The following is a 27495-nucleotide window of genomic DNA, read 5'->3' as shown; positions in this document are numbered from 1 at the left end:
TGATGATTCAGAAATTAGAAAGCATTTGCATTTGTTTCAATGCTATATCAGTTTGAGCTCACCAAGCTGCAATTTGTTCAGTGTGACAAGTGCTACTTATAGCTACACATACTCAAATTAGTCAAACATATTGAACCAGAAAGCTTATTGTAATCTAGTCTGAAATGCTAACAAATGCAAGTTTTTTTTGGAAGCGAAACTATATATAGCAAGATATAAAAACATTATTTTTATTATTATATTAATTGCTCTCTACATTATGCTCCTGTGTGTCCTTTTTGGTCTTCAGAACATTCTGATCATGTCACTGCTCGTTTATTGACACACATTGAAATGTAATACACCGAGTGCCTCATGGGCATTCCTTTGTTTTTTTCTTATTCTAGTATCTATAACGTTGGGAACAGTTATGGTCCAGAAGTTCTCGTCCTTTTAAAAATTTCCCGATATCTGATTCTGAAATTTGGCAGTGATTTATTGATTTCTATCACGTCATACACTTCTGGTTTTTGTTATATATAGTCTGATTTTATGAATATTATCAAAGCCTAAGATGTGTTCGTTCAATATTGAGTTGCATCCTTAATTTTCATTTTCTTCGTATCTCTGCTGTGCTGCATTTTAAGTGACATTATGGCTGCACTGGCGGAAGAGAAAGGGTTTTAAATCGTTGATTGTTTACTAATTTACCTGTTGAAGGAATTTTAAATACGTTACTTTTACTCTTCAAAATCTTTTATTCTAATGTCACGTTTAAACTTGAACTCCACATGATTTAAAATTAAATTGACACACAAAATAATCTATTCTTTAAGCTTTTTGTTGTAAAAAAGTTATTCAACACCGTAAGGATTAGCCAGTTGCTAAAACAATTTGTGCAAGCTTAATGTTTTGAATGCTTGAAATCTGGTTTGTTAACTTCATGGTCCAAGGATTCAATAGAAACATAGATGTTTACAGCTCCTCTATATTCATATAATTTGTTAACACATGTTTATGTTGAATGAAGGACTTTTGTGAGTTTTACCCATGGATTTGCCGATTAGCTCAATTTTCTTTTAGCACTCTGGTAATTGTGCTTGTGTAATTTGAGGCAATGTCATGCACCTTCTCGTCTGTCCTTTCTCCATTCCCATGGCTTCTCAGGATTTTTAGAAACCCATAATCCAAGTCTCTTTGCTCTAGCTTGTTTTTCCCACTAGCAAAAGAACACAATCAAGTTAGGATACACCTATGAAAAATGAGAACCTGATCATGAGTTAGTACTTACTGTTCCCAGTTCCGGTCGTTTGTCATAGGCTATGTAGTGCCATGCTAACCCCTTCTTTAACATCATTTCCTTATCATAAAAGAAAAGCAAAATGAGAAACTTAGCAGGTCATAGCATGTATAGAGCAAAGTGTTAAAATGTATATATAAAGTGAATACCTGCACAAAAATGCCATTACAATAGATATCACCTACACAACGACCATAGCGATCTTCTCCATAAACAAGGACCCTCAATGGCTTACCTTGAACAATCTTGGTCAGTTCAACTTTGGCTTCCTTTCCAAATGGCATTGCACTTTCTGGCGCATCAATTCCCCTGTTTTGTTCCCAGTGTGCATTAATGCCTTCCATACCAACTTAAACATTTTAATAATAGTGTTTGTTTGATGATTACCTTAGTCGAATCCTATACTTTTTAGCTAGGACTTCCTCATTTTGAAGAGCAATCACCCTGAATAAGAAAACACTTAGAAGAAAAAAATGTAGTGTTGAAACTTGGAAGCATAGACTATAGGAATAGGGAAACTACAAACCAACCGATATCCTGAATCAATGATTTGTTGGTGAAATGCATCTGCTTCTGTAAAGTTTCTTCGAGCACGAGCTTCTGATCTTCGCACGGCTGCCGAATGTACATTGCCAGGGACATATGCTGATTCCCTGGGGTCTGCTGTGCTAACATACACTGTTATAGTATCACCATCTGCCACTGCTTTTGGATCAATCTAGTCCCAACGAGAAAATGATGAGTTACAACTTACAGCAACAACAACATTTTCAGCATAAATGTACTGAGTAGAACTAGAAATGTTATTCTTACTGGTAATGTGTGCATTTCATATAGTACTCCATCGGGCAAAGATGAAGGGGGTTGGACAGTTACTTCAACAAGGGTGTGTGGTAGAGGAAGACCATAGAAAGCTAACAACCCCTGTAAATTAAGCAACAGAAATTTCATTTGCCATGAGCTTTGTATTTGTTATGTGATACTACACTCTCTACAAAAGCGCTTGCAAACCTCAACATCTGCTTTTTGATGCCTTTTCAAGGTCTTAATGACATGGCGAGCTGCTTCTTCAGGGGTCTTGGGAGGGGGTTTTGCCTCTTTCCAAGCATTTATTAACTTTCTATACCTTCAAAAACATTGTAACGAACAGAAAGGGCACTCATATTTCACATGTGAAGGTTTCTAAACGTTTTACAGTAATCAATTTATTATGAAGAATGTGCCAAGTATACCAATTAGCCTGAGCCTTCTTAGAAGACACAACATGCTTAGTCAGTCCTTCTGGGACCTAAAAAGTAAAACAAACAGATCTTACAAAATATCACTATACCAAATTGGCCAAAAAAAAAAAAAACAAAATCACAAACTGTGAAGAGTTAAAGGAACATCATATGTACCTGTGAGGTGATGTCAAAGTGAAAGAGATCATGGGCAAGTGCTGAAACACTAGCGTTGGCAGAGGAAACACCATGTGGTCCAAGGGATTCAGAATCACCAGCTGCAGTAGGCTTGCTGCAATGGGCGTAGAGGAATCTAAGGGCGTTACCCATTGATTGAATTTCATCAAAGACTGAAACTTTGGAGAAAGATGAAAGAGATGATGAAGGAGAAAATCTAGGGGTGGCAGCGAATCTGGTATTGGGATAGGGTAGGAAATGGAGCAGTATGACACGTGGCGAGGTATGATTCGCTGTTCTCGAGTCATTGTCAACGGTATAGCGTGAAATGTGGGCAACACCTTTGCGCGTTAAGAACTCTGGCTTTGTTAGCGACTATTAATAGATGATTTTGGCGTGTTTAAAACTTAACGTAATGCTAACTTTTAAAAATCAACGATGCACACGCGCATGTGTAATGTTTGAAAGTTACGTGCTACTCGCTACCGTATGAAATATTATATCGTACGGTTAATAGGAGTCTTAACTAACTTTTAAGAGATCTTTAAATGTTTATATTTATTTAAAAAAGTTGAATTATTAATGTGTCAAATTTTATGTTTTAAATTTAATATCTTTTTTTGGTAAAAACTCATGTTATGTTTTGAATTGTTATTACAACTCTCAAAATATGTCCCTGGCCTTAATGGACTTTGCTTTGTATTCATTCTATTATAACAATGACAAGGGATATGTAATTGCTTCCTTGGGAGTATTATGGTTTTTTTGTCCAGAGGTAGAAATTGGAATCTTTTGTGGTTATTATTCCATTTCACAGTGATGGAGATAATTGGAAGAAAAAAAAACACAAAAAGTTGTCCAGTCTAAAAGAAATTTTGTTCAGATTAGAGTACGGTAGCCATTGTATTTCTCTACTATACTATCTACTGCCAAGGTTGGCACTGCGTCAACGACAGAAAGATACAAAGGGGAAGAAATTGTTATGCTGCACACAACATTATAGAAATCTCACGAATTGAATCTTCACCATTAATTTTCTTATCATTTTCCCTCCACTCTTGAACAATGTATCAACGACTCTCCTAGATAACTTGTGACTTTCTGGTTTGATGAAAGTTTCATGTGTATGATTAATTGATGGCTATTATGAATAATGAGCGATGCACTTTGCTTGCTGGCTCTACTTCTATTGAGCTGTGAAAAATAGAAAATGGTGTGTAAAAAGTTGTGGTAAATTCAGTAATAATTAACAGTAAATTTTACCTTATATAATCAAATGAAGTATACACTTTTACCAATCAATACACACACACTTTTGATAGCGGAAATATCTCGTCATATTTTTAAAAAAGGATCAATAAAAGTCTAAATTTCTTAGTTACTCATCTATTTAAACCGATAAAACTCAATTGGGCTTGCACCTAACGCAAATCCCTACATAATAAAGAAGTTATAGTGTAATCAAACGTCTTGCACTGTTGTGATTCTATTTTGTGTTGTCCATCACTACGCATCTAATGCATCCTTTGACATGCATTAAGCATTTTCGTTACCCCACTAGACAAATGTCACAAATCTAATGAGAGTTTCATTGCTCTCAACCTTTGTTCACTTGTTTTTTGGCCAAACCCAGCAGTGGTTGCCAACCTTACCGAATGAGTGGAGGCCAGTTACTCCCAAGTCAATAGTTAGGAATAAAGTTTCACCTTTTATTGACACAAAGTGAAATATTCCATCTTTTTCATGTACAGAATCCAATTCCATCTTCACTTGTTCCAGTGTTGCTTATTCATATAAATATGGTTGCAATTTCATGTCACACTTAACCTAGGACATTAAAACCACCTTGCACTTTTATTTTCTTCTTCTTGCTCCTCACCTTTGTTGAGGTTTGTGACGTTTTATACCAATTTTCCAATCATAGAGTCAATTAGAATGGCGAATGTGAGATCCTATCACAAACCCCTTTGTATTTGAACTTGATCCTTTTGTTCTCAGCTATGGGACTGATCAAAGGGTTTTTGTTAATTGTATGTGGTTAGGTGGTGGAAGTGAAGGTTGGTTTACACTGTGACGAGTGTATCAAGAAAATTCTCAAGGCCATCAAGAAGATTGAAGGTAATTAATCAACTAATTAATTTCCAAAGGTCACAATGAAAACACTATATCTTTTGTTTTTTTATGACTGTAATTTGCTTTACAATAACATCTTCTTTCGTTTCAGTGAATAATTTTTTACCCCTTGCAGATATTGAGACATATAATGTGGACAAACAGCTGAACAAGGTCATCGTTACAGGCAATGTCACAAAGGAAGAAGTGATTAGAGTTCTTCAAAAGATTGGGAAGAATGCAACCCCGTGGGAAGAATTTCAAGCCCAACCCAATTGTTGAACTAACGATTCCATTATTTCAAGTTACTACGTAGCCTTTTAAGTTTTATTTCCCTACGAAACATTTTAGTTATGCTTATGAGATTATGGTACCACGCACGATATGAAATTCTATCATCTATGTAGAGTTTGTAGAGGTATACGTCAGTTTTGTAATTCTTGACATTTATCACCGAATTAAAACATCTCTGATGGAGAGGCATTGGATGAAATGATAGATTAATAAAAAGAAGGATTCTGTTTATTTGCTTACTTAGCATAATTTGAGTAGTTATGATTTGTCTTAGGACTTATCCTAAACAAACTGAATGGAAGCATGTTTTCATGTTATTTTTTGGGTGTGTTACATGATAAATACTAATGGTGATAGTTGTCTTTACATGCACATCATATTCCTCGTATCTCTATTTATACTATTATATCTCAAGTATTACTAGAGTGAAAACAAAGCAGGAAGAACTGAATTTGCGATGTATTAAAGCATACTCTAAAATACAAAATTTTATTGAGATTTAATCTATAATAGAATAATCTCTTAAAAAAATTTAAGATTTTGTTAACTTCAACTTTTAGAGTTAAGAATAAGTAGCTAATAATAGCAAAATTTTAGAAAAAAAAGAAACATTTATTTTACTTTTATAACTTTAATTTATAAAAAAAATTATTTGTAGACGCTTAAACTTAGTTTTAAGGGTTGAAGTTAACTAAAAAATTAATGGCCCTAGTTTTTAATATTAGTTTATTGTAACAACATTATTCTAATATAAAAGTGAGAGGATAAAATGAAAACTAATTTATAATTTTTAAGAAAAATGTTATAAGTATATGAACGTCATGGAGTTTGGTGAAGGCGAACAACACACCTCTTTGAACGTTGACAAAGTGTTTTATACATGAAAATGAATGGATATTTGATAAAAAGCTTTATTATTATTATTGGTCATTGCTCCGCTTATACAGTGGTGGAATTGGGAAATCCTGTGAGAGTTGGAGTAGCATAAAATGACAAAAGTGATTCTTCCCCTACTATTTCCTCACTAAAAGAAGCACTCCACGCACGGAAGCTGTGTCAAATTGAGATACAAGATTATTAAATACAATGGATAAAAAAGGAGTAGAATATTATTAGTAAATTGGAGCTTAGAGAAGGACCATATGCTCCATAATATTGATACATTAGCCAATTTAATCATTCCCTGATTTTGGTCAGAGATTTTATTGGGTCATTGTAGTTTTTGTTTTGTGGGCCTAAGCCAGTAGGCCCCCTATCCGAAAATAAAAGTCCTGAATATAGAAGCTTCGGGTATTGGGTCTGAGATATTTCTTTAATAAAAGTTAAAAAGCGCATCCAATGTCCAAACAATTACGTATTCTGTTGTCTGCTGTCTCTTTCACTTAATACAGCAAATCCATTAGTTTTTGTTTTTTTTTCTACTCTTGCCAATTTAAATAAATAAATAATTTTAAACAATTAATAGTACGACAATTTTATTATTCTTTTCTTAATTATATTGATTATGATTTGCCCTTCTTTCTCATAAATAACATATTAGGCGTTAAAAAGTTAAAACGTTCCTACTCTCTCCGCTTTACTTACTATTCGGATCCCGATCTGCCTGGAAGTTAAAAGAGCACTTCACCAATTTTCACTCAGATAATTGTCAATTAATTCGGCTTAAGGACAGTCACTCATCAGAAGAAAAATGTTAATTATTTACAGAAGTTGTGGATTTGGCGCTTTGGTTATCTCTTTGCGAAACCTCACATCTTGAATAAATAAATAAAAAATGAACTTAAGACCTTGCAGATAATGAGATCTGTAACGCTTACAGAAGGAGAGAAATTGTCATTGTTAAAGAAATTGAGTTTATAATATAGAACAAAAGCAACGCTTGAAAATCGAAACAAGAAATGTGAAGAAAGCTCTGGAGGCGCAGCGCATCACACTTTTTATGTATGTACATAAACGGCACCTAACCCACCGACGCGTATCGTCTACCTGGGCTGATGAATAGCCCGTGGGCTCACCTTGGGCTTGACAAGCTTGGGAGCCTTTTCTGCATACCTCGGCACTTGGGCCCAATCCCCACATGAACGCCACTTCAGCACTCCCAACGACACCAACTCCTTCCCTTCCCTTCCGACTTCTTCATGATCTACATCCATCCATGATCCATCCATCAAAAAAATTAAATTGAAAAATAAAATATATAAATCAGACTAAGTGAAAGGAATAGAAAATAAGTTACGAGGATGTTCTAGTTGGTGGAGATGGAAGAGGGTATCTTCGTCCAACTCGAAATCGTAAGTGTCGTTTTGGTATTGGGGATCTTGAAAACACTCGCGGAGCCAGTAATCGCGAAACCACGGAGAGGTGTGAACAAGGGCCCACCATTCGTCCGAGAAATCCTCCACTGTCCGATAAGCGAGCGGCACGAACATCGGAGCATCGGGATTCAACCTCGACGAGGACGATGAAGAAGACCTAGTACCGGAAATCACTTCCATGTCACAGGATAAGGATGAAAACACTGACGACGAATAAAGTGGTAAAGTGTCCAAACTTGATGCTTATCTGCAACCCTGTGCGTCGGTATTTATAGGGGCAAGTGGTAGCCAAAACGACATGGAATTGAGCGTGTTGTTACGCACGTGACATCCGTGTATAGCCCACGGTTTTTAGATTGCGTTTATGGGCCTGGACCTGGACCGGGATCGTTGCACACAAGGTTACACGTCATTTTCAGCATTTTCGCTTCGTCCTCATCTTCTCGTAGTCGGTGACCGTCTAATACAGTAATGGTACTTACTAATCATTCGATTTAGGCCTCAGATTTACTTTATTTAATATTAAAATTCCGAATCATTATGTATAATTTAAATTTGAATCTTTAGTAGTTATGAATTTGTTTTTTAAAAATATATATATATTTTTAAACGTCTTTTGTTGGAGACATATTTTGTCGGAATAAATATAACGAGGTTTTACTGGACTTCGATCCTTATTTCTCAGTTGTGGTACGACGTTACTGAAATAACAGAAGTAAACAAAGTCACCCAATCATGTCACCTTGTTCATCATCCTCTCTGAAAATTGGCATTGTTGGGCTTGGTTCTTTCGGGCAATTTTTGGCTAAGACAATGATCAAACAAGGGCACACTCTACGGGCAACTTCTCGTACCGATTACTCCCACATCTGCTCTCAACTGGGCATCCAATTCTTCAGGTAAATTATATCATCATAAATTGCTTGAAATTAATTTAATTTGTAAATCACCAAGGCTAACAACCTTCATTATGTTCATATTGTATCATTTTGTGTGTATGTGTCACACTGCAGCGATGTTGTTGCATTCGTTGAGGCGGACAACGATGTCATACTACTATGCACGTCGATCTTGTCTCTCTCCCAGGTTCTCAGCTCTATGCCACTTACTCGTCTCAAGCGACCAACACTCTTTGTTGATGTCCTCTCGGTTAAAGAGCACCCAAGAGATGAATTACTTCGGGTACTTCAATTTTTGACTTGCTTCATTTGGATGATCCCTCTAGTTTTGTTTCCTTCTCAATGTGTGTTTGTCTTGGTGAGAACAATTTTTTTAACTCATGGATGGAGGAAGTCACGTGTAAGAGTGCTAGACATAATACTTAAGTTCTATAAAATGAATTGATGATGGAAATATATAGGTGAAATAAACTAACGGTAGGGTGATGTATTTTACAGTTCTTTCTTAATGTATCACCTTTTTAAAAGTTAAAAATAGAATTTTTTATTGAAAATAAGAATATTTATTACCTCAAAATTATAAAAAATATTTTATGCATACTTTTTATGGTAATTTAAAGTATTTAATAAAGCATGTTTAATATTTTTTTTAACACGCACTAAAAAAATCGATAATTGTAATAATGTTTTGATAACAGGTATTGCCAGAGGAATCGGACATACTCTGCACCCACCCAATGTTTGGACCAGAGAGTGGGAAGAATGGGTGGAAAGATCTAACTTTCATGTATGATGAAGTTCGGATCCGAGATGAAGCTCTCTGCTCTAACTTCCTTCACATTTTTAGAAGTGAGGTAGGTTAATTTCCTCAGTCAGATACTCAGATGCCATAAATCACAAAAGCTTTCCAACTAATGGTGCAGCCAATGAAGAACGAAATAATAAAGTATCAACATAACATTAGTTATATGCTGAAATCTTTGAGTGCAGTAATCACAATTCAGAACAACTAATAGGTTAGGAACGTGGCACAAGGAAAAGGTCATTAATGTTATAGCATAGGCATGATTGAAAATATAGGCTTACTCTTTACGCTAGTTTTTAACAATATCTTCCTCCAACTTCGGAATAATATTGCTTGGATTCCCAAACAAGCACGAAGGAATTCTTGGTGACTGTCTTACACTATCCAAGGTGATTGATTCTCCATTTCACCCTGCTTTTTTTTAACAGGGTTGTAGAATGCTACAGATGTCCTGTGAGGAACATGATAAAGTAGCTTCCAAGAGTCAATTTATCGCACACACTATAGGCAGGTATACATCATTCTACACATCTAATCAACCATAGATTAAAACATACAGTGATATACATGCTCACTAGGTACAAGTAACTTGGGCTTCTTTTTTATCAGGACATTGGCAGAAATGGATATTAAGTCCACACCTATTGACACAAAGGGCTTTCAGACACTTGTGCAATTGGTATATCTTCAATCATTTTGTTTACAAATTTTCCCCGTTCTTCCTCCAAAAGCTTTCCTTTCATGTTTTTGTTCCCAACCAGGCTTGGTATAATCAAATATGGAATTCATTGACATATTACAACTTATTGCAGAAGGACACCACCACTAGGGATAGCTTTGACTTGTATTGTGGATTATTCATACATAATAGATTCGCTGTCCAAGAGGTATGGAACTGCAATCCAGATTACTGTTTCCCAAAATATAGTATTCAAAACTGTCTACTTAATTGTTATAGGGAAAAAACAATCATTCACTGTACTGAAAATATTGAAACTATAAATTTAAAACAAGTAAATAACGGTAGACTCATCAAGTTATGCCAAATATGCAGCTGGAGAACCTTGAACATGCCTTGCACAAAGTTAAAGAGATGCTGGCTCAAAGAAAGAGTGAAGAGCTGGATCAAAAAAAGGCAGAATGTTGATGCAAAATACGCTTGCTGACAATTGTTTATTCATGAATTATTTTTATAAGAATAAATGAATGCTGATGCATAATACTCTTGTTGACAATGATTTATTCATGAAATATGTTTATCATTTTCCTTTTACAGTCCCTGATAAAATATACATTTTTTTTCAAAATCAGACATTGTTGGATCAAGTAATTCCGATAATGATAGGGGTAATGAAGAATTGGATTGGTGATCGGTGCGAATACGCATATTAGCTCTAGTTGCATGTACCTGATCACTGTGATCCTACATCATTCTGTCCGCATCATAGAAGCTGAGTACATTTTTTAAGCAAAAACAAACGTAATTTTCTTTTCTATAAATGCTAGCAAAAAGCAACGTAAGCATATTGTTTCAATTCTGGTTCAAAACTCCAATATTTAATTTACAATAAAAGGAACAAGCAAAGCAACCAAACTCTGGCAACTAGTGCTGCCATTCTTTTACCAATAGAAATGGTACTTTTGAAATGGCCTTTGACTTGCCACTCTTCTATAATAAATAATAAAGTGATCTTGAAATAGTTAATCTAATACATTATGTAACTAGTATACCAAATATGGTCTTCAAAGGACCCTTACCCAATACATAAGCACAAATCATTATTTCTGACTCTAGTACTAAAAACTTTCTGACAACCTTTAAGCTATTTACTGCAGAACACAAAGAATGATTGGACTATAAATCAAATTTGCATCTCAGCTCCCCCACAAATCCATGCAGCAGGACTAATCATCAACAATAGGATGGCTAGCTCACTTGATATTCTGGAATGACGGTAAGACAGCAATAAGAGGGTCTCCATAACCAACAGGTTCTGTGAATAGTAAACGGAAAAAACAGTGAGATATTCATCATAGATATGTATGTTCCCAAACTGACCTATCGATTAGAGTAGCAGAACAATAAGTATGAATTGCCATTCATCAAAGTGCCATAATAAGATGAAAATTCATAATATTGCTTATTGCTCGAGTCTTGGAAGTGAGCAGTAACTATTGCAAATTCACAGGTTTCAGAAAATCAGAGAACCATGCTCACACAGAATAACAGAGAAATTAATCAACACAGCATTGAAGAACTTATTCCTATTAGTCACAAACTAGAAAATCCATGAAAACTTGTACCACCAGTAGCCATATACTGTAAATTATAATGAACCCCATTAATCTTCAAGATCCTGTGACTTATCATACTTTAACAAAACATGTGCAAGGAACAGACATCCAATGAGTGGAGCTTAGGAATTTAGTACACCGTACACCCAAATTTCACACTAGCATGTAAGATACAGTGATACATAATACACTCTACCACTCATATTTAAGAAGCCATTATATCTTTAATCTCATATCAAACAATTTGATGCATTTTTTTGGGTACAACAAATCGATGAATTTGTTAATGGAACATCAGACATTATACCTCCATCCTGAAACAGTAGCTTCAACACTTCTCCAGCCACTTCTGTGTGCAAGATTTCAAAATAAAACCAGTAAGGAGAAGTAGATATTTATGGACCCACAATTAAAGAAAAGGGAAAGATCACCTTAACAGGAAGTGAAGTGCCAAACTGATCCAAATACCCTATAACTTGTCCTCCTTTTATTAGATCACCCTGTCGATTTTAAAATTTAAAACAGACAATTGAGTTTATTCAAAAATGCTACAAATGAAATAGAAAATAAAAATGAAGAAAGTGATTTGTAGTTACCCAATGAAAGTGAGATCCACAAACAAATTGACAGAGCATCTGAAGGATAAGACATAAAAGGAATTAGGCACTCCTTCAAGTGGCCATGTCCTTAATCATATATTGTGGATGTGGGAATCAAGGTAAAATGCAGATGCAAATTCATCAAATTGTAAACACTTCAAAGAGTTTGTTTTCTTTTAATGATTCTGTATATTTGAAAGTAAAACTATTTTAAAAAATACATAAAAATTGTTTAATTCATAATAAAGTTACTGTTGTTTTTGTTCATTTCAACAATAATCAATGAATATTCATATTAAAAGAATAGATGTAAAATGCTATAATAAAGAACACTATTTGTTTTATTTTATTATTATAAATATTTTCTTTCATTTAGAATATTTATTAATTTTATGGATATGAACAAACATAACCAGTGCTTACTAAGAAATTGAATTAAGTGATCGAGGTCATAACAAGCTGATGACTTAGAAACACCATGTACCTCTTTACATATTGGAGGTTGCCATTTCCCTTTCACTATTCTACCTCTTCGGAATGAACCAACCTGGAAACAGAGAAAGAGAAAAAATTGATTGCAAACCCTACATAGCGCAAGTCAAAGATAGCGAAAGAGTGAAAGTAAAGCTCAAAGTATATTTACATGTGCCATACCGTAGGAGATGATACTAAGACATAGTTATTGGTACCAGAAGCCGCTAATGCTGCCAATTTTGATGACTTCTCTATGGAAACATTTAACAATGAATTGGTCTATTCTGGAGATGATTTTGGTGGGGAAGGAGGTGGGATAGAAGGCACTGACTCAACCATCGGTTTAGTTGGAACAAGAGGTGATGTAGTTGGTGAAATGTAAGACAGAGGGGCTTTTGTTGCTCCAATGTTTCGCTTCAGATGCATCTCAAACTCTCCAACCTATCACAACAGAAGTCAAATAAGGTCACTCACAAAATCTGCACCATATTCAACAAGCTGAAATCACGTTTCCTTTGGTGAACCAGGTACAGATAAAAGATGTTAGATCTAAGTTGTTTCATACAATGTTGTATAAAATATTTAACTACAAATTTATGAAAAATACAATATTCATGAACAAAGGAAAAGAAAAATAACATATTCAGGTATGATGTGAGGCACTAAAGAACCACTATCTCAATCTTGAATTACAATGTGCTAAACTGGACAAAAGCAGCACTATCATTTGCTATGAAGTATATTTAGAAAAAAAAACAATTATTGCATTCACTAAATTTCGTCACACAGCAAAGTAGGGAGCTACGTACATCTAGCAAACAACATTTTTGAAATAAAAGTCATAAGATTGCATATTTTCAGTTGAAACTAACCAAATATACAAATTAAAAGGAGACGTTGAAACCATATAGCTTATAAGCATACACTGAAGTATCTTTTTATCTTGTGAATTATACTTAAAGTGTAATCCAAATTCTAAGAAAGCAAAAAGCCATAGACTAGTAGAAGGTCACCTTTACTCTCGGTTCGGCAATTTGAGTCTCATCGCATACCTCTGACACCAGAGCCTAATCATAAGCAAACCGGTCATTTTCCAAGTCAAAGAAATTTTCAAAAGAGGAGATTCAACATTAAAATTGAATAACGGTAGTACATATTAGAAATGGACTAGACTTATATCTCAAAGTTTTGTTTAAAAGAGGAGAATTGTACAAGTCTTGTTAAAAATTTTGTGGCCATATTCCTAGCTGGGAGCCCGGGACATCTTAACAGTCTTAAACAAAAGGCAATAATTTTAAGTAGAAAATATCTTATCTTAATTCCCTCTAACCGCTTACATTGAACAATTTGATCTCTCTCTCTCTCTCACACACACACTATATATATATATGTATGTACGTACGTATGTATATATTACAATTGCTAATTAACACCAAAGTGTATCATTTATCAAATATAAAAAACACTAATAAGTTTCAGGGAAAAAAAAAAGGAAGGATTGCTATAGACCTCAAATCCATTGGCAAACGTAGTAGTTTGCAAAGGTTTTCTATCCAAAGAAGCTGCAACATCATAACATAGTTATCAGGTTTTAAGAAATAAGAATTCTAGGTGAAAAATTTACACTTGACAGCCAACTTCTTCAAAGTTATAACATGTAAACTCCGAACAACATTTCTCAATTGTCATAATAATCTTCACCAGCAACAAAAGTAGAATTGTTGCATAATTTTAAGCATCCAAATAATAATATCACTACTCTGAGAAAAAGAAAAGAAAAGAAACAAGAAGAAATGATACGTACTTTTATAAGTCAACTCTTTATCATTCTAACATGATCATATTGATCGCCAATATTAACAGAAGTTAAATTTTCAAATTTGATAAGAATAGTGAGGGAAAACACTTTCTCGTATCATTTTCTTCCTAATAAGTAATAAATAAAGAGGGGAATATAATATTGGATTACATGCATACAAATATGAACCTGCTGACCAAAAACTTTTACAATGATTAATGTATTTCAAAATTTTAAATAAAACAACTGTTATAAATATCAGAAATAAAATAACAAGAATAAAGAATAAGCATTACCTCATTCAACCATCCACCTCAAAGAATAAAAACAGAAGTACATAAGTCATTTCAAAATCAAAACAACCCACCCTCAGACTTGGGGCTGTCCACAGCTTCAGTTGCTTTTGCACATGAATCAAATGTTTGCTTCCAGTTGTTGCGAGAATTAATGTGCTTCTCACCAATTACCAAGTTCTGGATGAAAAGCCTACTTTGAGAGTTCCATCCAACACAGGGGTTGGGAATTATACCTGCCTTCTGAAGTGAGGATTGCATTTGAGACATAGTGCCGGTGGGACCTGAAGTCAAAAAGTAATACGAAGCATTCAGTTCGCAATGGTTTTCAATATAGAATGATAATTTAAATTCTGTACATTATGGCAACAACAATCACTCAAGCAAGATACTTTAGAAGAGTTTTTTATGATAAAACAAAATCACTTTTAAAGTATAAATGTAGGAATACTTTTTAAAAAAATGAATCTCACACCTAGAATCAATCCCCCCTATTTAAAAACATATAAAAAAATTCATTAACGTCATTTGTTTAAATAAACTCTACTAGCAGATTTAGAAAACCCAAAATTTTAACGAAACAAACATGTTGCTGATAAAACTTCCATGACCTGAAATGTGATTTTCCCAAGCAAAACAAACAGGATATAAGGCAACTAGTCAATTAGTTACAAAGGAAAGAAACATTTCAAAGGCTTGTACAAATTGAAAAAAGCATTACAGAAAATGAAGATAATAATTACATTCATAGGTTGACAGATATAAAAATGCGAAGGGAGTATATACACCGTGGAAGAGCATAAATGCAAATCTGAGTTACGCCTTAGAGCAAATGAAGTTGCAAAAACCGTCACACTTGTACGTTTCTCCAAAAAATACGACAGTTTCAGCAACAGAGAGAGATCAGATATCACAAACAGAAGCAGAGCTACAATTATGTTTTGAGTTTATTGCAAACGTTATGTTTCAGCCAAATGCGTTCATTATTCACAATACACACCCAAATACAGAGAGAGAGGGAGAGATGCAGTGAAAGGATCGAATGGCAGCGGAGTAATCCATGGAAGGAATCGGAATTTGCAGAGAGTGGAAGAACATAATGCGTAAATCGTATGGAGAAGAAATGCCAAGTTGTTATCTATAAACGTATATTGGTTTCGATGCTTCGAAATGTTCTTCGTTCCACTTTCAGATTCGCTAACATGCGCCCTGTTGTAATGAACCACTCTGGTGCCTTCTCTTACGTCGATTTCTGATGGTTGTCGAATATTATTTCTCCTATGCGACGCCGTAGCTTCTTTCTCATATGCACACAGCCACGTGGAACCACATGGTAGCTCAAGTGCTGAACTGTACTTTTTTTTTTCGATAATTTCAAATATGATTATACGAGTTATTTTTTAAGTTGCAAAATTCCAAGCCTCGCTAGTTTGATTTTACGTAAATTTACTTAAATACGCATTTATTTCAACATTATAAAATATAACTTTTAGGTTAAAACTTAATTTTGTTATATTTTTAAAAGTATTTATAATATCAATGTTTGTAAAATTAATTTACACCATTATTTTGTAATTACACTTTATTCAAATGATGTGATAAATGTTCAATTTATTAAATAATTATGTATTAAAAAATCTTAGGTGCTTTAATATAGTTAGAAAAATCTAATTCACCGTATGTAACTAATGTCATACTATTTTGATCTTTAAACTTAAAAATAAAAATTAAATTTTAAATGTACTACACTGCTTTAATTTGAAACTTTCTGAAGTGTGTATTTTCAATTTTCTGTCTATTTTTTCGGTTAAACGAAATTTTTCGTGTTAAAATCACATGTGAATAAATTTTATATCCATTTGTTTTACAAATTTAAGGTATATAATCCTATTTAGTTTCAAGCTGTGTTTTTTGCCTTGAGAATTATGATTATTTTTCAATAAATTGTAATAGAAATTATCATTTTTCGTATTATTTTTTCATTATAATAGTTTAATTTTACCCTACCCCATGATTGATCCAACTTAGTTTCAAGTAAATTTAACTCTTGAAATAACTTTTAAAATATTACATTCATGTGTGAGAATCAATGCACACAAGTGATTCTGAATTGGAGGCGATAAAAATAAAACAAACCATTTATTTCATTCCATTATTATTTTCTTTACAATTACGATCACTTTTCAAGATAGATTCATTTTTATCGTCCAAATAAGAGCTGATACTAATTCGCGTCACCCTTAAGCTAAGCAATTTTGAGGTGGACTGTTTCCCTGAACTCGAGCCTCCTAGTTTCATGGTAGAATGTCTTGTACTTGTTAGGCCAATATGTTAACCACATCCAACCACTTATCTCCCACTCCATTGTCTTCCCCATAGCGCCTTTATCTACTTTCCAACACACACTTTCTCCATATTCATCACGTGCAAAAATAACCCCTCCTTGCCTAGTAAAAGGTCGATAAGCACTAGAGTACCTATCCCTAAACCATGACTTTGGGTTAAACAATGCAACCTTTGAAGGCTTTGACGAGAACACTTCCTTGCCATCCATGCTATCATGAAGAAGCCAATTCAAATTCGCACTGTACCCATAAACAGATTCCTCAAATTTCCAAGGCTTTAAACTCACGGTTGTGGACTCTCCAGCTGAAACGTTAAGTCCCAAATAGGGGTTTGGTGGCTCAAATGAAGCTTCTATACTTTTCTCCACGCCAATCTCTATTCGTGGGTTCTCTGAGGATTTCCCAACAGATACGCTCAACACTTGATGTTGAAGCGTAGGGGTAAGTTGCAATGATATTCTTGATGGAAAATGTTTTTCGGCTGCCCCAGCCCCTCGTTCTCTCATAAGAGTGTCATCTACCAGTTTGAAAACATCACACCTTTCCACAGAAATGTAAATAGTAAATTAATTGAACATGACATTTAAAGAATAAGAATAAAAATCAGTTCCACATACATACATAAATATAATAAAAAGTTGAGAAGCCATATTCATTCAACTAATAACATCTTTGGTGGTATAAAAATTTCACATCCATGCATGTTTATAGATTCTCTGCAATGACTTTGTTATTACATGAGATCTAGCCCTTTCAATATGTATTATTAGGATTTATTTGGTAAACATGTTTAGACAATTGAATAAGAAATTTTCTCTTGTTATATTTTATTTTTATTTAATCAACATAATAAAAAATTTATTTTTACTATAATTTTTTATATAAAAAAAAACGTGTTAGAAATCAACAAGATGTAATAGCATAATATATTTAATTTATTTCATAATATAAAAATAAAATAAAAATATATTTTACTCTTATCATATTGTATTTTTATCCAAATCTTATATCGATTTTTTTTATCTTAGCCTATTTATCAAATGAACATTTAATACAATATATTTTGTTTGAAAAACAAAATGTCAAATAAATAAATGGTAAGATCAATATAATTGATGGTGTCCCATTATCACATGAGAGGATCTATTCCCCATATAAGGGATAGTTAAGATCTGTCATATTTTTATAATTTTTATCTATTACAAAAATTATTTCCTTTGCTTGAAAAATATCATGGTTCTCTCTCTCTCTCTCTCTTGTTAATTTTTTGTTAAAGAATTATCTTTTAGAAAACTATGAACGTTAACTTTTAGGAATCATTTTAAGTATTTAAAAACAATAATTTTATTAATAAAATAGCTTTTAATTTATAAAAAAATATAATATATTTTAAATAAAAATTATTGCTTTGATATAGTTAAAATTAGTCTAATAGACTAATTTTAATGAAATTGATTTTTTTACAAGAAAGAGAACATATGAAAACAAGTGATTTAATTCCATCCAAGATATTTAAAACAATTTAATTAGAGAAAGCCACACATGTTAATTTATTAAATTATAATGGCGAACAAAAAATTAAGCAAATGATAGTTACCTTCTTTTTTCTCTCTCCCTAAATTTCTATTAACTACCTGCATATATGCTGATGATCGACTATTTTTTTTCCTTCGCTTAAGATGCTTAATTGGTCTTATAAATAATTATTCTCTTTTAATTGGATAATATTATTGATTACCTTATGTTGTCAATGTTCACCACGATTTCGACCCACTTCTCTTTGATTATGACTTTGTAATTGAATTGAAGAACGCCTTCAAGTTGTTGATATTTGAGAGAGAATTGAAGTCTCTCATCAGCTGGATGGTTGTTCGCATTGACAAGATCCATGTTTATGACAGGACAATACAATTGAACTTTCCATAACCCAAATGTTGAGAAAGCATAAGAAAATAGAGGAGATGGTGTTCTGAAGGTGCTGTGATGTGCTTCATGGAGTTCCACAATCCAATTTGTAATTGCAAGGTTCACAGAACGCATCCACTGCTCTTCCAAGTTAGAACCCAAGAGTTTCATCAGCAATTTTGATGCTTGTCTTGATTGACACCCAGCCAAGTGATTTTTTATAGTAATAAGACAACCAGAACGGAGATCTGAAGGGGCTTCATATATGCAAACTAAGAACAAGAGAGTGAGGAAAGCAAGGTTGAAAATGTCTGAGAAGTTGGAAATAGAATCAAGTCTTGGGAACTTGATAAAGGGACTGTTCTTGTTTGAGCCATAATGAAGGATATCTTCTATGAAGTTAACAAGGAGATTGGAAATGGTTTCTTCATCTGTTAACTTCATGGTTCTAGTGCTAGGTTTGAAGGGTTTTGAGGTCCAAAGAGTGATAGGGATATTAAAGTCTGCGACCATGGAAAGGGTGAGTTTTGAGGGATGATGATTTTTCGCTATTGTAAGATTAAGTGATGGTTGAGATGAGTTTACAGAACATAGGGTGAGGGAGATGGAACTTGTTTTCCATTCTGAGATTGATGGAAGTTTTTGAATCCAGGAAAACACATCAAGAACTCTGCAATTAGCCATATGGGAGTAACCAAGCTAGTTAATTACTCAGACTCTCTCTATGGATGCTATCCTGTGGGGCTTCATGTATTGGAGGGTTCTCCATTTAATGGATGCAAAGCAAAGATTCTGGTTGGCCAAGAAAGTCAAAAGTAGTGCATGTTAGTACAACGATTAGCACCTTGAAGAAGCAAAGATAGATTATTTGTACGTCGAAGATAAACTTATTTTTTGTGTTCATGATTTCCATCGTGTGCGTGCTAGTTGTCTAAAATGCATGGTTTTAGCATGACTACGATCATGACTATTCAATACTTGTTTCGTTGTTTGATAAGTTTGAATTTTAGAAATTATATCCGATGTATTTTAATATTAAATTCAGGTTATATTTCAAATTGTGCAAAAATTATAAAATAAAGATTCAGTTAAACTGTGAGCCAAACGTATTCTTAGACCATATTCAATTACTCATTAATTTATCGTTTTTTTAAAACTATTTTTCTAATAAATGCATGCATAAATTATTAGTTTTGCACGAAAAAAATGAAAATAATGGAAAACGACTTTGTAAAGACAAAACGAAGGTAATTTTATATTTTTTTTTTATTTGTCTTACTATTAACGTTACATTACACGGTATTAGGAATAGTAACAGAAGAGGAGAAAGAGAAATAGTAGGTAACAGTAGAGCTTTTTTTTTTTAGCAAAATGTTGTCTCAATAATGAAAATATCTGTTCTAATATAATCGATGCGAAAATTTTCTCTTTCAACAAAGATTAGAAAAATAAAATAAGATAAAATAAAGGAAGATCAATCATAAATTTACATATATTGTTCTACGAGGCACGTTACGGGCAATGGCATCTTTTATTTATAAGGACATTCGATTCTTCACCCCCACATGCGTGAAAATCATAGCTAATTTACGTAGATAGTGCTTATCTAACGAATATAGATAGTCCATTACCTAGGGAAAAAAAATATTTAGTTCAATCGCAGATTCGTGTGCAATGAAATGTTTATTACTATTAGTTCAAACTCGCAAGTTGCTCATATTGTTAAAAATTTTCCCTTTTCACATGTTAATTGGCCATAGAGATAAGGAACGACTATCAAGAGGAAAGATTAATGATCATCGATGACATGGATACCGACATCAAATCAAGATAACCATTTTATACAATTAATTTTGATTAAAAGATGAAATATATCAACATTATGCAGCGGTCACTACGCAAAACTTTACAAAACCAATTATCTTTCGTATTAATTTATAATGCATAGAGAGAGTATTTTACTGGAGGAGGAAAGAAAATTAGGGAAAATATATAGTACACTATTTCCAATCATGTATATAACGCATTTTTTATGGGAAAAAAAGCAAGTCATATTCTGTTTGATAAGGGAATATATGAACCATAAGTCTGACTGTTGGGAATATAACTTAAAATTTTGTCATCTCACTTGGATACGCAATTCAACCCATTTGAAAGGAAATAAAGAATGGACCGTGATGAATGATCGTGCTTACTCTTTTTGTTAATCAATTTAATGAACTTTTAATTTACTGTTAATATTTTAACTTAATTTATGTTATAATTTAATTATGTGCAGGCATTTTATTTGATTATAATTACCTTAAGAGATTTATTTATTTATTAACGAGTGCCTAATGAGTAAATAAACACACAAATGTAGCATCGAATTCTTAATTATGTCGGTTGCTTGAGAAAGTTCATAGAAAATGTTTTATAAATCCTTCCCAACCCTTTTAAACAAATTTAGAGATGATAATGTGTAGAATTTACATAAGATACTATAATTCCATCTTCATATTTGTGTTTTAAAAATACATGTACCCGTTTTTATGTTCCTTTAATAATAATTTTGATTCACATTTTCATATTTACTGAGTATTCAAATTTTTATTTCTGTACTCTTTACTCACGTTTTGTTAAAATATATATATTTTTAATAATTTTATAAACTAATAACATATAAATATTATTATAAAATAAAGAGTGTTTTTAGAAATACTCAAATAAAATATAAAATAATTTATCTAAAGCTAAATAAAATATCAAATTGTAAACTAATATATGTACAAATTATATTAAAATTGTTTATAAAAACTTTTATTTTAATTATATATAAGCTTACAATATATGTATTTATATATTTTTATTTTATATACATTAGTGTAAATAAATATTTATAAGCACTATAGTAGTTATATTCATACCCGTACTCATCATATTTCTAAACTCAACTTTGTTAAATAGATATTTATCTTATTCACTACTGTAAGTCTTTTCTACAGATGTACAATGAATATATCCAATTATCCATTGTCTACACAACCTATATATTAACATTAAAAAATGTGTGAAAAAGTTACATACAAAATAATCAAAAGTTAAACTCTTATTTAGTCCTGATTCTTCAACATACTCTGAAATAACTTGCCTCGGCACTTTATTGCGGCAAGTTAGGTTAAAAAGATGCTCCAAGTTGTTGACTTCTGTTTCTCAACAAAGCAAGTAACCTATCATAAATGCGTCGATTTCTGCTTTGCAGCTTAATGCAACCTTGTTTCAACGTAAACCTAATAATATGTGAATATATTCCACTTTGAAAATATATAAAAAAATTTGGTAGAAAAGGTAAAGGTGTAATTGTTGTATACACAAGGAACTACTTTGTTACGATTCCTGGCTATATATGGTCTAGGCACATTGGCATATTAACATTAACAAATTTGGGCATTGAGTGGGTTTAGATTAGTTTTTCTTTAAACTTTTTTTAATGTGAGGCTTTTTGAGAGAGATTTTAAAACAAAAGTTTTTGCATGCATTTCAAATAATATTTGCAAAGAGTAACGTTTACAGTTTTTCTATTTAATAAAAAAACCTTTATTGAGAAACACAAATGTATAGTTAAAAAATTATAAAATGTGCTTTTGTAGTACTTGGGTTTTTTTTTTTTAAGTAGTAAAATATAAATAATATAATAAAATTACTTATTCAAAAAATCTTGCGAAAATAGCGAGAAACTCGCGTCGCTTGCACGTAAACCAAATGGGAAAAAACTCCTACACTACATAATCGGATAATATTTTGTCATTTTTCCGTTTTGCATTAGATGCACCCAACATTGACTAACCTTTTATTTTTGCTTAAAATTATGATAGTATCGTGATTATCTAAAAAAGCAATTTTAATTTTATGCAAGATCGATCTACCAGTGTTACACATAAGTAGTCTTTGTGATATGCTTCTTCAATCATAACTAAACATCAGGTGTGTGCATGTTTTGGTGTTTTTAAGAATTATATGGAAGAATGTACAGATAGTTTATAGTTTTTTAACTTATTTAAATACATCATTTTTAATTAACTTTAATAAGTTTTATAGTTAAACTAACATTACAAATTATATGATCAATACTTATTCAACTTTTATGGCTATTACCTATTAAAAATTAATTAAACTTTTTTAAATTTTGATTTAAAAAATATTTTAAAAAGTTTATGAAAATATTTTATAATTTTCATAAATATTTTAAACTTATTTTAATATTATATATATAACATAATATAAGTTTTTTTAATTTATGTTAATAAATTTCACAATTAAATTTAAATAAACGCTTAACTGATCGAGTTGTTATCCAAAAATATTTTTATACAAATATTTCTTACACTCTAAACTCAAATAATTAATTGGGATTCAAACATTTTTTTTCCTTTAAGGATTAGCAATGATATGGTTGCAATCTACATGAAGTTAAAATGCATAATAACTGAAATAGAGTAATATTAAATATTTTATTTTATAAAAATTGTGAGATGTTAATATTGCTTTTATAAATATTTTATGAAATTAAAATTATTAACATAAATTTTGTGAATCTACTTGAAAAATGAATGCATTATATTAATTAATATCCTATATACTAATATTAGAATAAAAAAATTTAAATTTATATCCTACATACTAATATGACATATCATATTATTAATCTAGACTCGGAATGTTTATATCAATAATTTAAATTTACATAAGATAAATGTTACATCAATAATAAAGTCTAGCACGTAACTTTGTGTATTTGTAATGATTGCTATCCTGTGTCAAAATATTATAGAATCACTTCATGACTTGTAATTTTTATTTTATTTTTTTTATTTTTTGCTTTGATTTTTTAGTTCATGGAAGAGGGGACAGGGGAATGGGAAAAGAATGCGAGGTTTTGTAAAATAACGAGTTTTGGATTACAGAAGATGGACTGCTACCATCACATCATGATAAATGTGCCCCAAGTTGGACCCTTTGTTTCGGTCAGTTGAAGCTTTCTTTTGTATGAGAATAAAGGTCCCCAAAGGGAAACCAACCAAGCCTGCTTGCTTATCACAACAGCATATTAAATATACAATGCGTTAGCTTCAGCATGATTTGGGCTTTAGTCGATCTGGCTCGATTGTTGTGCTACGCTGGGCTACTGAACCAACCCAAAATAAACTATACCTCAATGCTTTATATAATGCTTCTGAATAGTATCAATTTGTGAGAAATTCGTTATATTAATATCATTCTACCCCTTTAAATTTTATTATTCATTTATAAAAAGTATTGTTATGTTTATATGAGATGTCAATTTAATAAAAAAAATCATTTTTTTTAATTTGGAAAAGTATTACGCGTCATAAAACATCGTGTAACGTCAAAATAGTTTACCCCGATTTCCCGAAGTGAAATATGGGCCAAACTCCAGTGAGAAGAACAAAAACTTGAATAAAATTCATAGGCGATATTTACATGTGCAAGCATATCAACCGTGATAAACAACGTCAATATAATAAAAATCGATTTTGAGCGTCGTAGACACGAAGCAGAAATTATCGGATGAAAGTGAAGAGAAAAGAAATTATTGGATGAGGTTAAATTATCTCAAGAGGCTTGTCCAAATCCGTGATGCTCAACTTTAAACTGCTTATAGATATTTTCAAGTCCATATTGTCCAGTAAAAGGAACCAGTGGCTATCCTTCAATTATTATGCATCTAACATTATTATGGTCAATTATTTTTAAATTTTAACTTTCCCATTATTACGTTATTTTTGCACTACGCTTTCTGCAAATAGCAAAGGTTATTTTAGAACAATTACTTCTACATACTGACACAGCGCATACCTCTTTGTTCCCAACCCCAAAGGCCCAACCACGAATCTCCATTGCCTCTCCCTCTCTATTGGGTTTTCCATAGGTACGCTCGGCAATTGGAGATTCACGCGCCACCATGGCTTCCGCACCGACACTCCCCATTTCCACTTCCCAATCCACCACCGCCGCCGGCGCCACATCGCAATCACAACCGCCGATTGCTACACCGGCCTTCCGCGCCTTCATCTCGCGCCTCTCCTCCTCCCTCCGCCACGGCTTCTCCCAGCGCCGCCCGTGGTCGGAACTAATCGACCGGAGCTCCATGTCTCGACCTGAAACCCTGGCCGAAGCTTACTCTCGGATCCGCAAGAACATCTCCTACTTCCGCGTGAACTACCTAACCCTAATCGCTTTCGCACTTGCCGTATCGCTCATCACGCATCCTTTCTCGCTCCTTGTTCTCTTTGGCCTCCTCGCTTCCTGGTCCTTCCTCTACCTTTTCCGTCCTTCCGATCAGCCTCTTGTTCTCTTTGGCCGCACCTTCGCCGATCGCGAAACCCTAGGGATCCTTGTCGTGCTCACCGTGTTCGTTGTTTTCCTCACCAGCGTTGGATCCTTGTTGATCTCTGCATTGATGATTGGTTTGGCGATTGTGTGCGCGCACGGTGCATTTCGAGTGCCGGAGGATCTGTTTCTCGACGATCAAGAGCCAAACAGTACTGGATTCCTCTCGTTCCTCGGCGGTGCCGCCGCTTCTGCTGCCGCGCCGGCCGTCGCGCGGGTGTAAACGGATGGATCTGGATGGCCGATGTGTCCGGTGGATTGTTCTGAGGTTGGTTCGACCTATCATGTTGTATTATGCTGAATTGAAATTGTTACGAGATTCTTTGGCTTATGAGAACCAAAGCAAATGCTTAGGGTTTAGTTCTTTGAGTTTTTTTTGTTACGCCACGAGATTATTGTGGCATGAAATCTCAATTAATGCAGTTTAGTCATTGATTTTGGTTCTGAAGTAGCTTGTCATTTTTTGCTAGATTTGCGCGTGCAATTTTTACTTCATGGCATATGATCCGTTTTTGTTGTTGGAATTGGACTTGAAATTCAGAAAATGACGCATCAATTAAACGATAGATTCCTATAAAACATGCCCTGTTTTATTGTGTGAATCGAAGTTATATGATGTTCTAGCACGTTCAAGTTTCTGGAAACCTTCTATGATGTTCATTGTAATGTAGGTAAATTTTGGCCAGAAGGATAAGATTATCGATTGTTGGAAGAAATTCTAAATATTTTTTGGAATAGAATATAGAATTTTATGTGTTTTGATTTTGACACATCCATATAAACAAAGAAATTTACGTGGCTTCCTTTGTGTAATGTGTGTATAGATTATCAGTGCTTTAATTTATTCATGGGATTGATAAGCTTGGACTAGTTTAATTTAGATTTCTGGTGATGCCAACATAAACGGAATGGGTCCCTGCATCTTGCCTGTGTGACAGTGTCAATAAAGAGTCCAAGACTGTAACTTGTTTTGGGGTCTGTGGTTTTGTTTTAAGTATGATTGTGGCCTGAGCCTGACTGCAGCCGCTGCAGCCACCCACCCACGTCATGTTACATGAGAATGGGAGATCGGGTTGTAGGGCCTTCAGATTCAAAATTTGACACCCTGCAGAATTACATCATGCGATTCATGCATTGCAGAGCCTGTAAATTGACATGTTTTTGGCCGTCTTCTTCCTTCTTCATAAAATAGGGTAATGTGTCCTATAATCTTAGTTTGTGATTATGTCAGTTTAATAATAAAGGTGTTTGGCTTGATTTTGATGGTTGGCATCTTCTCGTTTTGACTTTTCCTATTGCTGGTTCTCAATTCCTTGAGTTTTCATTATTTATTTTGTCCATAGACCTCTAATTATTACTAAGCCTTTCAAGAAATTTAAACTAGAATTATTGAGGAGCAGTTTTTATTCATATCTTTTGTGTTGTATGGGATTGCACTGTCATACTCTTTTTGTTAAAGACACTGTTGGACCATTGTAGTATGTATTGCTTAGATATTGAAATTTTAAAGTTGTCCCTATTGTAGGATTTGGTTCGTTTAATTCACTCTTACTTCGAAACAGGTTAAGTTGTATTTTAATAAAATTAAGGATGGGGATGCCCTTATTTATCACTTTAGGAGGAAGATACATCTATGAGTATGTTCTGTCCTCGAGAACAATTAATTTCTCGTGACGACAAATGTTAGTAACATAACTTTTTTAAGATCTCTTTACTGTGGGATGAAATGTATGCAGAGCCTGCTAAATGATGAGTTTCATCTTCTATTTATTATCTATTAAATCTGCTCTAAATCTTGCTACAGCATGAAAAAAATTCCTGCTTAATGGTAGTCTCGTAATTTTATCGCTAAACATGTTTATTTTCTTCGAAGTACTTTTGTCTCTTCTCCGTGCAAATGCATGATTGCATGAAGCCCATTTTCTAGTTTAATAGGATCCGCAATGTATTTCACCAGTCATGAAGTGTGATGAAAGCGTTGCTCTTTCTGGTGAAAGCACGGAGAACAACTAGTATCTGAAATGGGCTTTTTAAATAGAAGCAGGTAAGAAGGAATAGTCAAGTTTGGGTTAATAGGTTTGGTGAGCATTTGGATTTACATTTGAATGACTAGGCAGTTGTAATTTTTGCATTAAATTCAGGTTTATAAGTTTTTCAACGTGTTTTCAAGCTCACAATTTAATGAGAGTTTGTCTTGTTACCTATTAATTTCTTTTGCTCTCTTGTTTTTCTTGTGCTGGCAAGTATGAAAAACTGAAAGTATTGAAATATTTGATATTTAATTATTATAAAGAA

At 33.2% G+C, this 27495-nt stretch overlaps 6 protein-coding genes and 1 pseudogene across 6 annotated transcripts; 3 read left to right on the top strand and 4 right to left on the bottom strand.

Annotated features, from left to right (window-relative positions):
• Positions 1–756: 756 nt before the first annotated feature.
• On the bottom strand, positions 757–3022 carry LOC113846794 (staphylococcal-like nuclease CAN2). The gene is made up of 9 exons (XM_027475437.1): positions 2677–3022; positions 2512–2567; positions 2291–2405; positions 2093–2203; positions 1810–1997; positions 1667–1723; positions 1429–1588; positions 1271–1339; positions 757–1198 (listed from the first exon to the last, which is right to left on the bottom strand). Exons 1-9 carry the CDS (start codon positions 2827–2829, stop codon positions 1100–1102), a joined length of 1008 nt encoding a protein of 335 aa, XP_027331238.1. The 5' UTR covers positions 2830–3022; the 3' UTR covers positions 757–1099.
• Positions 3023–4461: 1439 nt separating this feature from the next.
• On the top strand, positions 4462–5545 carry LOC113848106 (copper transport protein CCH-like). The gene is made up of 3 exons (XM_027477492.1): positions 4462–4620; positions 4719–4794; positions 4925–5545. The coding sequence occupies exons 1-3, from the start codon at positions 4612–4614 to the stop codon at positions 5068–5070; spliced, it is 231 nt and encodes a 76-aa protein (XP_027333293.1). The 5' UTR covers positions 4462–4611; the 3' UTR covers positions 5071–5545.
• A 1144-nt stretch (positions 5546–6689) lies between these two features.
• Positions 6690–7632, bottom strand: LOC113847912 (protein EARLY RESPONSIVE TO DEHYDRATION 15-like). Its single transcript, XM_027477243.1, has 2 exons — positions 7319–7632; positions 6690–7225 (listed from the first exon to the last, which is right to left on the bottom strand). Exons 1-2 carry the CDS (start codon positions 7575–7577, stop codon positions 7065–7067), a joined length of 420 nt encoding a protein of 139 aa, XP_027333044.1. The 5' UTR covers positions 7578–7632; the 3' UTR covers positions 6690–7064.
• Positions 7633–8032: 400 nt separating this feature from the next.
• Positions 8033–10269, top strand: LOC113847869 (arogenate dehydrogenase 1, chloroplastic-like). The gene is made up of 7 exons (XM_027477168.1): positions 8033–8296; positions 8411–8579; positions 8995–9150; positions 9530–9612; positions 9711–9780; positions 9914–9988; positions 10156–10269. Exons 1-7 carry the CDS (start codon positions 8133–8135, stop codon positions 10246–10248), a joined length of 810 nt encoding a protein of 269 aa, XP_027332969.1. The 5' UTR covers positions 8033–8132; the 3' UTR covers positions 10249–10269.
• A 642-nt stretch (positions 10270–10911) lies between these two features.
• LOC113847257 lies at positions 10912–15809 on the bottom strand (annotated as a pseudogene).
• Positions 15810–16684: 875 nt separating this feature from the next.
• On the bottom strand, positions 16685–19550 carry LOC113848381. Its single transcript, XM_027477867.1, has 2 exons — positions 18644–19550; positions 16685–17445 (listed from the first exon to the last, which is right to left on the bottom strand). The coding sequence occupies exons 1-2, from the start codon at positions 19492–19494 to the stop codon at positions 16806–16808; spliced, it is 1491 nt and encodes a 496-aa protein (XP_027333668.1). The 5' UTR covers positions 19495–19550; the 3' UTR covers positions 16685–16805.
• Positions 19551–24630: 5080 nt separating this feature from the next.
• LOC113847232 (PRA1 family protein B3-like) lies at positions 24631–26360 on the top strand. Its single transcript, XM_027476208.1, has 2 exons — positions 24631–25468; positions 26196–26360. Exon 1 carries the CDS (start codon positions 24773–24775, stop codon positions 25421–25423), a length of 651 nt encoding a protein of 216 aa, XP_027332009.1. The 5' UTR covers positions 24631–24772; the 3' UTR covers positions 25424–25468; positions 26196–26360.
• Positions 26361–27495: the final 1135 nt, after the last annotated feature.

Source organism: Abrus precatorius, unplaced genomic scaffold, assembly GCF_003935025.1.
Source record: "Abrus precatorius isolate BTA unplaced genomic scaffold, Abrus_2018 Scaffold8, whole genome shotgun sequence".
NCBI lineage: Eukaryota > Viridiplantae > Streptophyta > Magnoliopsida > Fabales > Fabaceae > Abrus > Abrus precatorius.
The sequence above is the reverse complement of the archived record's forward strand: the minus strand, read 5'-3'. Positions and strand labels throughout refer to the sequence as shown.